Source organism: Squalius cephalus (genome assembly GCF_949319135.1).
Source record: "Squalius cephalus genome assembly, chromosome: 9".
Classification (NCBI taxonomy): domain Eukaryota; kingdom Metazoa; phylum Chordata; class Actinopteri; order Cypriniformes; family Leuciscidae; genus Squalius; species Squalius cephalus.
The window spans coordinates 21,265,472-21,280,954 of record NC_137130.1 but is presented as its reverse complement, the minus strand read 5'-3'; the positions used below and the strand labels follow the sequence as shown (position 1 = coordinate 21,280,954).

General features: G+C 38.7%; 1 protein-coding gene across 2 annotated transcripts; it reads right to left on the bottom strand.

The window, feature by feature from the left end:
- Positions 1-1,522: 1,522 nt before the first annotated feature.
- On the bottom strand, positions 1,523-15,153 carry mphosph8 (M-phase phosphoprotein 8). 2 transcript variants are annotated; one of them, XM_079880232.1, is made up of 14 exons: positions 14,905-15,153; positions 11,491-11,640; positions 10,339-11,370; positions 9,914-10,004; positions 9,350-9,820; positions 8,436-8,558; positions 8,226-8,314; positions 7,746-7,886; positions 7,498-7,584; positions 5,531-5,685; positions 5,286-5,443; positions 5,072-5,196; positions 4,884-4,967; positions 1,523-3,816 (listed from the first exon to the last, which is right to left on the bottom strand). In XM_079880232.1, exons 1-14 carry the CDS (start codon positions 15,001-15,003, stop codon positions 3,775-3,777), a joined length of 2,847 nt encoding a protein of 948 aa, XP_079736358.1. In that variant the 5' UTR covers positions 15,004-15,153; the 3' UTR covers positions 1,523-3,774. The 2 variants fall into 2 exon arrangements, with proteins under 2 accessions (XP_079736358.1, XP_079736357.1); XM_079880231.1 differs by having other exon boundaries at positions 10,339-11,373; positions 14,905-15,127.
- Between the last annotated feature and the right edge of the window lie 330 nt (positions 15,154-15,483).

Below are 15,483 nucleotides of genomic sequence, written 5' to 3'. Positions count from 1 at the left end.
ACGTGGTCCTTGACGTCCCAGCGACAGCGTAGCACATTAAATGTTCCTAAAGGTTCCATTTGTATGCACCTTATGATTATTGCTAATATCTCTAAATGCTATAATCATCTCACTCAATTTGTCTTGGCTCAGTATGAATCAGACATTTTCAGAAGAGACGGTTCTCGGTTCAATGAGTCAGTGAGTTGTTGACTCGAAAACACCTCTGACCGAATCCTGAACGAACCTTTCAGATCTCTTGTGTACAATGGTTCAACTGATTCATTGAGGAGAATCGACTCAAAAGGATTATTCGTTTACGAAACAGACACGTGTGGTAGTGTGAGATTAGCAGGAACACATAATGAGAACTCTTTACATATAGTTCGTCATGTTAAAGTTTTAAATTGGACAATCCAGTGAAGTCATGCAAGATTTGTAAACCATTGTTTCGGTCGATTTCATTCTAATGGGATTTAAATGAACGCTTTAACGAATATACTGTAGTCTAAAATCTATTGTGTAATTGAAAAACAAAAAATATGCAGCAACAGTTAAGGAAAATGCTACTTAAGTGTTGCTGAATGCCACTTAATTTCTTCAGTTTATTAAACGTTAGTTTCTTGCAACACTTCTCAAAGTAGAACAATAAAAAGTCAATAGCTGTAATTATAAACACTGGGGCGTTAAAGGGATAGTTCACCCAAAAATGAAAATTCTGTCATCATTTACTCACCCTCAAGTTGTTTCAAACCTGTAAGAATTTATTTGTTCTGCTGAACACAAAAGAAGATATTTTGAAAAATGTCTGTAACCAAACAGTTGATGGACCCCATTGACTTCCATAGTATTTTTTTCCTACTATGGAAGTCAATGGGGTCCATCAACTGTTTGGTTACAGACATTTTTCAAAATATCTTCTTTTGTGTTCAGCAGAAAAAATAAATTCTTACAGGTTTGAAACAACTTGAGGGTGAGTAAATGATGACAGAATTTTCATTTTTGGGTGAACTATCCCTTTAACTGAGGGGTAAGCAAGTACACTTGGGTGAAAATATGGCGACGGAACTGCATTACGCAAGAGTCAAAAAGTTACATTTTAGGAATCCTTTCTGTAATAAATAAATCCTTTCACGAAACATATGACAATATATGAAACATATGACAATTTTTTCTGACTTAATTACTTAATAAAACAAGTGACCCCTTTAAAGACCTCCTTGCCCAACACATGTGGACACCTATTTTTTTTTACAGTCTATAGTGGACACTAATGGGATCGAAAGAGGAAGCGAATCGAGTGACCCAGTTTGTCGTTGTGAACTTGTGAAACAATTGACTGTGTGACTCAGGTATTTCTATATGTTTTGCATTTTGACAAATAGTACTATGTGCTTTACAGCCAACACTATACTAGGGCTAGGGTGCAGACATTTTTGATAAAACAGTACAGAGAGACCTAATATTTTACAGTAATGTCTGTAAGGGATGATAGGCAGCAGTTAAACATTAAAAAACATTTGTATGACAGACAAATGTTTTTGCAGCAAACATTTTGTTTATCAATTCTGTTGATTTGGTCACAGCAGTCGCTAATGTTCTGTTTTGGCTTTTTAAAGACCCACTTTTAAGTCTCTTCTAGGCCAATGAAAATATACCCAGATTGCTACAACAAAAATAGTGTTAAAGGCTTTCATATTATTCTGCATGTGACAAAAATAGATAGTACACCAATGCATGTATACAAAATTAGACGTTTAAACAGAATAACCTTGCTTGTCTTAAGAGATGTTTGTTATATTTCCCATAATATTGTCATGCATGGACCTTTTTACCTGTTGACTGTTAATCCAATGTTTGATGTCATTAGATATCTAATGAACCAAGGGACTGTACCATAAAGTAGTGGTCAAGAGAGAAGTGCATCACATTGATTCTCTCGCAGAGTGAATTGCAGTTTCTATAGTTGTGTTCGACTAGAACCGGCACAGCGCAGACTGATCAGTGTATGGCATCAAAGTACCGTGAGAGAGATTCGAAAGCATATGGAGCCATCAGCTCTCGCTGTACTTACTACTCAGATGCCATACACGGATCGGTCTGCACTTTATATACTGTCTATGGGTCTGTACAGCGCCGCTTCAAGTCGAACACACCTAATATGTTTCAAGGCATATGATTGGCTGTTAGCAAGTGATGTCACACTTTCATGTGCACACACTCCACAGTTAGCTGACAGGTAAAGTTTAAGGTACCAACAAAGCCTGATTGGATTCAAAACTTTGAATTGTCAGCTCAAAACTAATCCTGTGACCCTGAGTTTGTCTACAAGCATGGTACAGACCTCTGGACTTATTCCCATGTGTCTTTTTCTTGCTGCTCTTATAGACTATAGTAAAGACATTTCTGTCACAACCATCTCTAGTGTGTATGTTGGCAAAGGGTCACCTTTTCCATCTGAACACGTTCTAACATGCATTTGTTCTGAAATAGTCTTCCTTGTTAAAATTAATGTGTATATTAAAATAAACTACAGTGCTGTACCAGTTAAGAGAACTGTTTACTTCTTTAGAAATGTTAAGGTTGCTATATTGAAGAGGAGTGAAGACAAAATATTGATTGTTATGGAAATATATGTACAGTTTATTTATTGTAGTCAAAAGAGGAAGTGAATCAATGAGCAGTCTTTCACTTACTAATAGTACAATGACAGGACAAAGAGAGGTAGGCCATGAACAACAGAATTAAAGAACTCTTCACTGCACATCTAAAACTCTTCAGGATGAGCCCAGCTTTAAATTCCCAATCTGACTGTTAGTTCAGTCATAAACGATTTCATGAAAACTACACTCACATGACTTTTATGACCAGTATGAAAAGATGACCTGAGCTCCTGTGCTGCCATTTTAACGGTTATATAACTAAAGTCAAATGCAAAATCTAATAAGAAATTCAACTGAGCTGATGAGCAACGGGCCTGACAACACATAGGTGCACACATAAAAAGGGTCACGTTCCCTACTAATCAGCATTAAAATAACCTTTTCCACTAATCACTCCTACTTGGATGATTACAACCTGTGTGGATCCTCCTCTCAATACAAACACAAATTAGCCCTTAAAATACCTCTCAAACCAAACGTATACATTCATACATTTCTTCAACTATAATGGCTTCATTTTTGTCCAATTTAGGATGCACACCATTAGTTCATGCTTTTTAAAAACCGTCACATTCTCAGGAAACAAAAAGCACCCACTCTGGTGTTCAAAGTCACACTTGGGTCCAGTCTTTTCTCAGTCCCATTAGCACAAAGAAATGAGAACTGCTTGTTCATTCCTTCATACACTCAGCAAAAGCAATGCAGACAGCAACACATCAGACGAGTGCGTGGTCGGGTTAAACACACAGAACATAAAACAGTGGGTGAATCTGGAGTGATAAATTATTCTATTTAAAATAAAAAATAATAAAAGGAACACTTTACAAACAAGATTTACAAATGACAAGATACAAGCCCAATGTGTCACACTTCATGCTGATCTCAGTTGCTATTCAAAAAACAGATCTCCGGAAACTCGTTAAAACACTTAATCAAGCACGAATTTAAGGTCAGACTGAGATTTGTGGCTGTTGTTATTGACCTGTTAGTACTTCAGTCTTTCCCCAAAATAAAACAAAACCGTTTCTAAACTGTGTCCTGCTCAGCATGTGTCAAGTGTAGGAAAAGTCTCAGTTCTTGGAGAGGCCGAGCTCCTGAAGTGACATTTGACCTCGAAGGGAGGACTGTGGCATCACTGTAGCTGGACTCTGTATGCACAAATGAGGAGTTTAACCTGTGGAAAAAGAGAAACACATTCCCTGATTAATACATTTAAATAAATTATCATATAATCAAATTATCGCTCAGAATTCCCACTTTTCCATGATAAGGATTTTTAAAAATCAAGTGAACAAATCATTCAGAGTGATTTGTGAATTGATTCGAATGAATTAGAAACAATAAAAAATTATTACATAGAATTATTCTATGAAAAACCAGAAGCTATTATTATTAATATATCACCAAAACAACATTAAAGTTGCAATGTTGCAGAAGTAGAGAAAGACCTTTTCTTCCATGTTGTGATTGTGGAGAAAATTTGATGAAGAATGAAAGGTTCTGGTAATGGAAGTGTTTTAGTAGTTTTGCTTAATTGTTATTTTATGGTCTCAAAATAATATGCTTCTCACACGCTCACATATAAATGCTACACACATTATTTAAAAAGCCTAGACTTCAGAAATTAATATGAAAATACTGTCAGCAGCAAGTCAGGCCAGTATGAGTGTAATCAATAAGAATGTAGAATGCTGTTGAGCACATGCATGTCTCAACTTGAGTATTTTGAACATATTCTGCAAGGTATGATTGCATGTGTATTTTTCTGGTCGTTGAGTTGCTCTGCTGTGTCTGAAGTGACTCTCGGCCGGCCGCTAATGAACCTTTTTACTGCAAAGAGTAACTTGGGAGTGGTGTCTTAATGCTGAGCAGATAAGGAAGCACTAATATACCTAGCACACACTTTGGAAGTGGTAATGCACTGATAGTGGCTTCTTGGACGGGGCGCCGTCCTCCAGGTGGTTATGGTCCACCATAGGCAAGAATTACAAGGCAAAAGTGTGCACAGAGGAATCGTTTCCAATAATATTATTACTATGCATTTAAAAAAAAAAACAGATAGGATCGACTTAAACATTCCCTGATATTTCCAAAGAACCATGGGAACCAAGTTAGCTACAAGCCTGATTATTTTACAGATGCCATATCCCAAATATTCACATGCTTTGGTGCATGTTCGGGCAATAATATAGCAGTATCTAAACTCTCATATAAATACTAATGTGTAACAGTCCCAATTACCTTAGCTGTTGGGGACTCTGCCAGACGAATGAACAGTTTGTTGGCTCCTTGAACAGGACTGAAAGAGTATATGAAATGGCTGTCCTGCAGGGGGGATCAGCACGCAGATTGTGAGAGACAGCAGACATTCAACAGAACAAAGACATGATACATTTGCACAAGGATCATTCGCGACATCAGTGTCTTACCAAGAAGATGGGTAGCTGAAACTTGTCATTCAGGACGACAGCATGGACACTACAGGGCCCGCAAAGTCTAGCTGTAATCTCATTAAGGAAGTTTGCGTGAAAGATGAAAAGCAGTATGCCAGATCCTGAGACAGAAAACACAATAACAACACACTTATTTGGTAAATAAAATGGCAATTACTGAGACCAGAAGAATTTGAAGCAAGCATCTCACCTTCTCCGGGTGTGTGTTGAGGGGGTTTGTAGTTGAACTCCAGTGAAAAGTCTGGTCCCTCACACAATCTGTGGCAAGCCAGAGGAAATACAGGTTCCAGCAGGGCCAGTCGCGTTTCAAAATAAGCTCTGATTGTCTCTTCCGCCACTGTTGATAACCTGTGAGATACATTTCACACATGCGTCTTTAAATTCAAATATACACACACGGCAGTGTTTGAAATAATGCAGATATAAAACACTCACGTTTGCATGTGGTCTTTGATGAGATCATGTACCATCTCATTTTTGCTAACTTTGGCACAGTACAAGGCAGTGGTCTTATGTTTTGACAGGATGTTGCAGTCAGCCCCATATTCCAGCAGGAGGCGAACCACATCTGCATTGCCCCTCTTACAAGCCTTAGAAGGAAAAAGACAACAATCAGGACTTAGTACATAACAAAAGTTATTACTTAAGTGCAAAATATCTAACAGTTAAAGCACAATTTAAATAGTAAACTTAAAAAAAAAAAAAAACAGTACAAGTGTATGATTTTTTATTTATTTAAGAAATGAATACTTATATTAAGGATAGGATACATTAAATTGATCAAAATGGTCAGTAATGGCATTTACATTGTTACCAAAAAAAAGTTCTGTTGAACTTTCTATTCATTATAAAAAAGGGCAGTTATGGGTGCCTAACCTTACACAATGATTATAAAATTCGTCTAATTTTAAAAACATTTTTATTTCTGGGATTAAAGAGTAGATAAAAAAAAAATCTAAATAAGCATTAAATAACTGTAGTATTATGACTCTCACACACAAACACAATCACTGTGTGTGAAACTACCAAATGATACCTTCGGAGGGGACTGAAGGGTTAATCAATCAACAGATTTTTAAAAAATGAAATGAGTTCCAAATGACAATTATTTTTGAGCTACACAATTCAGGGCTTCAAAGCTCTAACAGTGGATGGTAAATTAATGAATGAATGAGGCATTTATATAGCATTTTTATATGTACTACTGCACACCCAAAGCGCTTTACAATCATATCAGGGGATCTCTCCTCAACCACCACCAGTGTGCAGCATCCACTTGGATGACGCGACGACAGCCACAGTATAACGGCGCCAGCGTGCGCTCACCACACACCAGATATAGGTGGAGAGGAGAGAGAGTGATAGAGCCAATTCAGTGGATGGGGATTATTAGGAGGCCATGATTGGCAAGGGCCAATGGGTGGAGTTTGGCCAGGACACCGGGGTTACACCCCTACTGTTTACGAGAAGTGCCATGGGATTTTTAATGACCACAGAGAATCAGGACCTCGGTTTTACGTCTTATCCGAAAGACGGTGCTTGTTACAGTATAGTGTCCCCGTCACTATACTGGGGCGTTAGGATCCACACAGACCACAGGGTGAGCACCTCCTGCTGGCCTCACTAACACCTCTTCCAGGAGCAACCTAGTTATCAAGGAGGTCTCCCATCCAGGTACTAACCAGGCTCAACCCTGCTTAGCTTCAGTGAGCAACCAGTCTTAGGCTACAGGGTGATATGGCTGCTGGCTAAAGGGTAAATATGTAAAGATGAAAAGAATAGGATGATCATTTCTAAAAGGAACTCTCTGTCCTCCTCCTATGTTTCTGAACATTTCCCTCTCTCTCTCTTTTCTCAGAATTGTCTCTCATCCCTAACAGTCACACGTACAGAGCACACATCCTTTCTATTCGAAATAACTTCACGCCTTTGTTTGATTTTTTTTTTAAAATACATAAACACGCACATTTAGCCAACATATGAATGAGTGAATTATCACCTCAGTGATTACATGCACTTTCAATAATTCAATGCAAATTTGTCAACGATCCCTTACTGAATCAACACACTTTAACTGTGTTCATTATTTTTTCAAATGTTATGTCAGGGTTTTGTTATGTCATACCCTTAAACACTAAAGACCAATATCATACCTTCCAATTACTTCTTTATAAAGAACGTCCAAAGATATGCTTGAACCGTTCTCCTGGCCATTTTGAACAAGGGGCGAAAAATGAGGAAAACTTGCTTGACTGCACAGCATGTTACAATATTGAGTTCTGATTAGTCAATCGCTGTTTTATTTGCATAAGTTTTACACAATACACTAATTTAAAGGGAATGGAAATGGTGAGGGGGGAGGGGGAGGGATATCACAACCCTGAATATCACAACCTTCTCACCTTCATGAGAGCCGTTTCTCCACCTAGAGTTTGGGCATTTACAGATGCTCCTGCCTCCAGAAGAATGGCCACTGTCGTCAGGAAGTTCTGCACCAAACAGGATGAGTTATAAAAGAGACAGTTGAGGGCTTCTAATTGAATGCTTAACTATACTAAAACAAATATAACAATACAATTCAAAATATGCTAATACTCTTGTATTTAGTGGTTGTTGTGAAAGTGAAACAGCCATTGTGAGTGTTCTTCACCTTTTCAGCAGCATGCATCAGGGCAGTGGTGCCATTCTTCTGTCTGGCGTTGACCTTCACTCCTTTCTTAATAAGCAGCCTGAGGACATCATCCTGACCACCTGCAGCAGCCAGCAGTGTTAAGGACATGCCGCTAGAGTCCTGCAGGTGGCAGCACATAAACAAAAAATGAAAAAAATGTTCACATGATATCATCTCAAATACTTTTCTGGACCCAAAAAGCATCTTTCTTCACTGATTCAATTTCAATTACATTATGTTCTAACAGATGAACGTGAATGTTAACAAAACTCTCTGCAGGTATTATAGACTTATAGACTATGTTAATTTGAGTGAAAACGCCTGTTCCTGCTCAGTGATGTCAACCCAGGGATTGAATGATGAACTGTTACATGACCCAGTTTCTCTGACGAGTCATTATAACAGATTTCAAGACAGAGAGTCAGAGATGGAAGAGAGTAAGAGAAACAAGTAACATACCTCCTGATCCAGATTGTAGTCCTCTTTGGAATTAAGTGCACGTTTTACTGCCAGGTAATTCCCATTTTTCACTGCTTCTCGCAACTCAGCTGAGAGTTAGACAGTAAATAAAGATCAAAAAAGAAAAATAGAGGAAAAACTTGTGACTCAAAACTGAATGTTACAATAAATGAAAGATGGTGCTATTGTTTTTTTGTGTATATCACTCACTGGGAGTTAAGGCTAGCGGAGAGAGATTCTCATCCTCTCCATTCAGGTGTTTCTGAAAGTCCTCCAGTGTCATCCAGTCCAGCTTGAGTTCCAGCCCAAGATTAAGAGATGGCAGTCCCCTGTCTGTTACACAGAGACACATGGTTACTAGTGTCCAGGGGTGATCTGGGACTCAAAAACAGCTTGGGATCCCCACTATCTTAGCAATTACATGCATAGCCTATAATACATATATAATCGGCAAGTGGGTATGGATCACACAATGTGTTGTTCAGCTCAAAAATAGCTAAATGAAGTCCAAATTAGGGCTGCACGATTTGGGGAATTGTTTTTTAATTGCCATTTATCTGATAAAAAGTGTGATTTTTTTAAAAAAAGCAGCAGCACCTGGTTTAATGTGCTTCTTTGCAGAGTTATATTATCTTATATATTAAATATGTTATACTATACATCAATTTCACTATAAAATACCAAGAAATATTACTAATACTTCATTATAAAATAAAAAAGGATTTAAGAAAAATACAAAATTTATTTACAGTGCAAGTTTAAGATTACAATAATAAATGTATAGCCTTCTTCATTTCTTCATTTTCAAACATTAAACCATCAAGCTTTTATTTTGCCTTTTCAAATGCACGTTATAAACGACCCAAACTCAACAGATGCAGAGATGAGTTTGTGTGGATCATTTACACGAACCAAGCCGCTCTGAGACATTGAAAACACCGGATCATGAGCTGCACTCATGTAAAAGAACAGATCGGCGCACCTCACTTCCAAACACAGGATTTGATAATCGCACATATTGCGATTTTGATTTTAATCATGCAGCCCTAGTGCAAATGAACAGAATCTCATGACATGTTTTTAAAAGTTGAACCTCTTTTAACTTTACATTGACAAGTACAAACCAGGAGTTTTGTCCGAGCGCTCCATGGTCTCCTGAGAATCCTGATTGTCATCGCAGGCGGTGAAGGCCCGTGATTCACTTCTCCTCCTCTTGTCCTTCCATCTGGAGTCTTCTGTAGAGTCAGGAGACGCTATTGACTCTGTCATGGACTTCCTTTCCAGCCGCTCTTGCCGGGCTTCTTCTGCCAGTCTCTGTGCCTCCTCCATGCGTGCTTTTCTCTCCCGTTGGGCTTCCTCGATTCTTTCTTTCTTCTTTCTCTCCTCTTCTTCAATCCTTTCTTTCCTCCTCCTTTCCTCTTCTTCCATCTTTTCTTTCCTCTTCCTTTGCTCTTCCTCTCTCTGCTCTCTTTGTAATTCCTCCTTAGATTTTGGAGCTGGCTCATCTGATTTATCACTTTTCTCCATCTCGGATGCTCCCTTCTCCTGTTTCTCGTCTACCTCCATGGAGACGGGACTCTGACCTGGTCGTGGCGCTGATAGGAGAAGAATGCATTCGTTAATATCAGGTGATCAAATAAAAAGCACAAGACCATTTAAAATTGAAGTCAGCTAAAATTGTATTTTACCATCTTTTGCCTTCTCTGTCTTATCTGAGTCAGGTTTCCGTGCAGGAGACTGCTTTGACAATTTTGTTTTCTTTTCATTTTTCCCTGTACCCTGTAGAACAAGTAAAAAAAAAAAAAAAAGTCAAATCACAAACATAACACTAGATTCTTTACAGTTTCTGAAAACTTTTCCAAGCATTCTTGGAGGTTTCCAGTAAGTAAAAGAAAAAATAATTAATAATTACACTACCGCTGGAAAGTTGAGAGTCGGGAAGATTTTTTAACAATTAATTAATATTTCTAATCAGCAAGAATGCATTAAATTTATCAAACGTGAAAGTAAAAACCAGAGAGAGAGAGAAAGAAAATTTTTGCCTTATGACAAAACTGACAAATTAAGGAAAAAGGAAGAAAATGGGCTCCAGTAGAGCTTTATAGACATGTACCTTTGGAGTTGCATTCTTGCTCTGGTCCGCTTGTCTCCTTGGTACACGATCTTTTGCCTCACAGTTCAGCAGGAACTTCTCAAACAGGTTAGAGGCACCACCCTTCTCACCACCTTCTTCTTTCGGCTCTTCCTCTTTGGGTTTGACTGGGGCTGTTGATGCTGTGGAGGATGAGGAGGAGGAAGATGCAGATGAGAGCCGCTGAGAAGGAAGGGCTGCTTCTTGCCCTTTGCTTTTGACCTTTGACTTGGGTGCAGACGTGGCTGCCCCCGTGTCACTGGAATCGTGCTCCTCCTCACTGCGAGAAGACTTGCTGGTGCTTTTGCTACTAGTAAGGTTCTTGAGTTTGTTTAGACCACTTTCTTTGAGCACAGCCGTTGAAACCTCTAGTTTTCTAGGCTTCTTCTCTTGAATCAGGTCTTTGAAACCTTGCAGTTTCGGGCCAGACTTGGTCTTCTTCTGCTTAGCCTGTTTGTGGTCGCCTCCACTCTCACTTCGCACAAATTTGTCAGTGGATTTTGCTGTCGTGGTTTTGGAGGAATCATTCGTTTCTGTGTTTGTCGTATCATCCGTGTGGGACTCAGAGGGCACGTCGCTCTTATCATCCTCTTCGTCAGAGGAATCAATCTCTTTTTTTGACTTGATTTTCTTTTTCTTGTGGTCGTCTCCGCTTTCTTTCTTTTGTTTTCCTTCATCTCTAGGTTTATTAAGCTTCTTTTGTTTCTTAGGAGTAATGGGGGCATCGTCATCATCTGATTCAATGAGCCTCTTCTTTGTCTCCTTTTTAGGAGGTGCAGGGGAAGGATCCCTGCTCTCTTCCTCCTCCTCATCAGACTCAGGCGCAGGCAGAGGCTTGTCCTCCCGCCATTTATCCTTCTTTTTCTTCTTCTTTTCCTTCACAGGCATCTCATCGTCTGATACTTCCACTTTCTTCTTTTTCTTCTTCTTCTTCTTTATAGGTGATTCTTTAGGTTTTTCTTTATCGCTTTCACTCTCTGAGTCGGCATCGAACAGATCACTCTTTGTGGGCAGCTTCTAGGTACAAAAAAAACACAAATCAGTATTCACAAAGCAAGGAAAATAGATATTGCATTGTCCATACAAGCTCTTAGAAAAACTACAATCATGTGAACACATCTTAAAGAGTCTCACCATGCCAGTTTCTATCTTTGGCTTAATCTCGGCCAGGGCCTTCTTGTAGGCCAGCAGCACCTCCCTGCAGTCGTCCAAATGCGCCTCAGGCTCCCAGGTGTCATCGTCCGATGAATAGTTCTTCCATCGCACCCGATACAGCACTACTCCCTACAAAAATGTTAGAGGTCAAAGATCATGGCCTGTCATTAGGTTATCTACAAACTCCAAACAACAATATCAGTAATATTAATGAAAACATACAGGTTTATACACTCATTTAAGGGTAATGAAACCCGCTATTTCAGCACCGGTTAGTTCAGAAAGCTCTCGGATTTCATCAAAAATATCTTCATTTGTGTTCCAAAGATGAACGAAGGTCTTACGGGTTTGGAACGACAAGTGGGTGAGGAACTAACCCTTTAAGGCAGTAGTTAATGTTCAGCAGACACATCACAAGTGCCACAGGTTAGTTTCAAAGGGAAGTTCATTATCTGCCATGTTGCTAAGTAACAAACACAGCTGATTCCCTGCTCCTCTTATTTCCTGTGACTTTAGCTGGAGGATTAATAATAGCTGAAGATCAAAGCCAAATAATATGTTTTAATCCCAATCAACTGGTGGCCCAAAGTGGATGGGCTCTCTCTCTCTCTCTCCATCAACTGGTTTCACAACACTGACAAAGCAACTCAACATACTTTTGTGGCTGTTGTATGTAAACCCACATCTATTTGTGTCTTAAAACAAGTAGTAGGTTCACACATATTTAAGAGCCTTGGCTCAGATTAGAGTCTTAATTTCCTGCACAACTGCCTTTGTGCAGGAACAAGCAGCAATGAGAAACGGTTAATAACTGTATTTATGTAAACAAGCAAGTTAAAGACATGATTGTCTGTGTGTCTGCCAAAGCGCAGTGGTCTACGAAGCACAGGCTGTCAGTTGAGAGTGGTTATTATTGGCTGACGGCCATTACTGACTGACTCGTGTTGCAGGCAGTATGAATGGATGCCACTTGAATAAAAGACCAACACACAGAGAAACAGAAATACTTACTCAAAAAGCCTCATTATTATTACATAGCTTACATGCAGAGTAAGAAATGAACAAGGTCTCAAAACAAAAATGCCACAGGAAGTGACTAAAATGCATCAGATATTTAAAATGTAAAGGCAAAAAAAAGAAAAGAAAAAGAAAATAATTTGTTCTATGTAATGGGATATTTGATATCGATCTATCTGTGCCCTATCTAGTTATGGGTTTAATGCCTCTGCAGTCAAGATAGTGACCGAAACTGGTATTTGCGGTTTCAGAGTTGACTTTTGTTAACGTATAATACCATTCAAAAGTTTGAAAGGTAAAATTTGTATCTATAAAACTGTTTGATGTTTTTGAAAGAAGTCTCTTGTGCTCCCCAAGGCTGCATTTATTTGATAAAAAAAAAAAGTGAAAAAAAAAAAAACCAGTAATATTGTGCAATACTGTTTTCTATTTTAATATATTTTAAAATATAATTTATTCCTGTGATTGTAAAGCTGAACTTCCAGGATATTTTCTTCAGTGTCACATGATTCTTCAGAAATCATTCTAATATGCTGACTAGGGTTGGGAATCGAAAATCGATTCCAATTCTGGAATCGGATAATTGAGATCAGAAATAGGATACTTGTTATAAAATTAAAATTTCGATTCTTCTTATCAATTCCTTTATGTGCATTTTAATATGACTTTAACCCATTCAAATAAGGATAGTCAATGATAGCCTTTGATTATGACATCTTACGCATTATTTACAGATAGTTTTGAATTTAAATGTTGATTAGATTTGATATGCAAGTCAGTGCACAAGGAAAGAAACGACCAAAGAAACATGAGCCTCTCACATACACTTACTTCACACATTAAAGATAGTGACAGCAGTAGAAGTGACTCCAGGTCAAAGGGCACTGAGCGGTACAAAATTGGATTTTACATGCTGTGTTATCTGTCCTCTAATCACTGACGTCCTCAAACTTTACCAAGGCTTTATTGATCTTAACCAACAGGGTTTCATCTGCAACAGTGTTTTTCTGTCACTATCCCTTTTCAAGTACACTTTTTTCTGCTCACTCCAATCCATTATCTGTCTTTTCCTTTTCAAGTTATTTAAAACAAACCCCCTTAACCCTTGTATACTTGTGATATATCTAGATGAGGCACTGTTGAATTAAACCAACCCCCCCACCCCAAAAAAAATCATTCAGTCAGCATTTCACATATGATGAGGCAACCTAGCATCTTCAGACATGAAGGTGATGAAAGTATGTAATGTGATATTTCTCTCTCTCTCTCTCTGAGAACCCAAGGGAACAGGGAAATGCAGACTCCAACAGATCCCAACCGCACCTTACATCTCCAAAACACCTTCGGGGCAAATCGATGTCTAAAACGGCTTCCCACAGTACAGTAACACTATTCAGTGTCTGTTGCTACATCTTAAAATAATCCAAACAACCGAATAAATACTACATTCTAATAGAATAAACGACTTCTAAAGAAAATGCTGCATCATTGTTATGCACTCCCGTAAGCTCATGCATCAAGGTCTACCAGGACACACGCGATTAATCTTTCACGCATTAAGAGTTTGTAAGAGATTTATTTGTTATTTATGCGTTTTACACAGTGAATGTGGACATGCATCATTTATTTTGTCTGATCTTGAGGATGTACACAAGACTTAGTCCCTCTCTTTTCTATGCATTCCTACAAAGAACAAAACGACCAATAATGTGCCGTTTCAGATATAATAGGATTCTGTAGACAACCGGTGCATAATAAACCCTTGGGTGATTGTCACTGCTGTCAACATTGTTTTCCTCCGCATGAAACACCACTGCTCGTGTTCGGCATTTATTTTGGGCGTAGGTAGGTTCAGTCTGAGGTTTAAAGTAGTAATTTAGCTAGATTTTAAGCGGTTGTAATGTAAACAACAGCACAACGCCGTTGGAAGTCCATTTGTCTCGCGCCTCTGCTTACGGCTCAAAGCGGGCGGCGAGCTGAGCTAACCGTTAGAAAGTTACAACGAGTGTATAACAGCCTCTCTGCGCTGCGGGAAGTTTGTGTTTGAAGGCGAACAGGCCGTAAAATGTCCCATTTGACTATTTATTTGTCGTTGTCTTACTAATTATACACATATCTGCAGTATTTACTAAGGACAGTAATAGCTACATGCTAAGTTGCTAGCAAGAAGATGTCATCCGACGCGCTGCCGCACACTTTCTCTCTGCACTGCGGGAAGTTTGTGTTTTAAGACCAGGCCATAAATTGTCCTTTTTGATTATTTCTTTGACATTATCCTACTTATTATACACGTATATGTACTATTAAGGCCAGTAAAGGCTACATGCTAAGTCGCTAGCAAGATGGCATCAGAAGCGCTGCCACACACTCTCTCACCTCCTCCACTCGCGTGTCAATAATCCTCTCCACTTCGTATACATCTTCTTCATCCTGTTCGCTGTCTCCAGGCTCCGCTCTCTCGGCTCCGGAGGCCATTTATGCTTTAATCAAGCAAAATATTGACGCTACGTGTCGTATATAGATGTGCTAAATGCATAAACGCCGAACTAGTGCATATACACAGCAGCGCACCGTCGCTGATAGTACTCGTTGTTGCCAGATCGCGCAAGAAAAAACACGCAATCTATCCTGGAAAAAAACGCGTATATTACGCGGACATGGCAACACGGGCAGTACTCCAACAGAAGGAGGATCCGTGTGTGTAAACGGTGACAGATGATAGACTGAGGTTATCTTTTCCCATTGCTAAATATATCACAGGCGACAAAAGACAAATAGAAAAATTAGGCGAAGGGACTGTCGCTAAAATAGCTGATTTTTTGTTTTACTTTTCAACAAGATTGAAATAAGATTTTACAAATTTAAAATAAATATTTCATTTAATATAAATAATTTTATAATTATATTTCAATAATATGAAATTACATATTTATAAATAAAATAGATATTTTTGTA

Coding starts and splice junctions, on each gene's coding strand:
- mphosph8 (XM_079880231.1), bottom strand. CDS start 15,003: ATGGCCTCCGGAGCCGAGAGAGCGGAGCCTGGAGACAGCGAACAGGAT. Junction 9,821..9,913: donor GACAGAGAAGGCAAAAGATG/GTAAAATACAAT, acceptor TTCTCCTATCAG/CGCCACGACCAGGTCAGAGT. Junction 5,444..5,530: donor ATCAAAGACCACATGCAAAC/GTGAGTGTTTTA, acceptor TGTATCTCACAG/GTTATCAACAGTGGCGGAAG.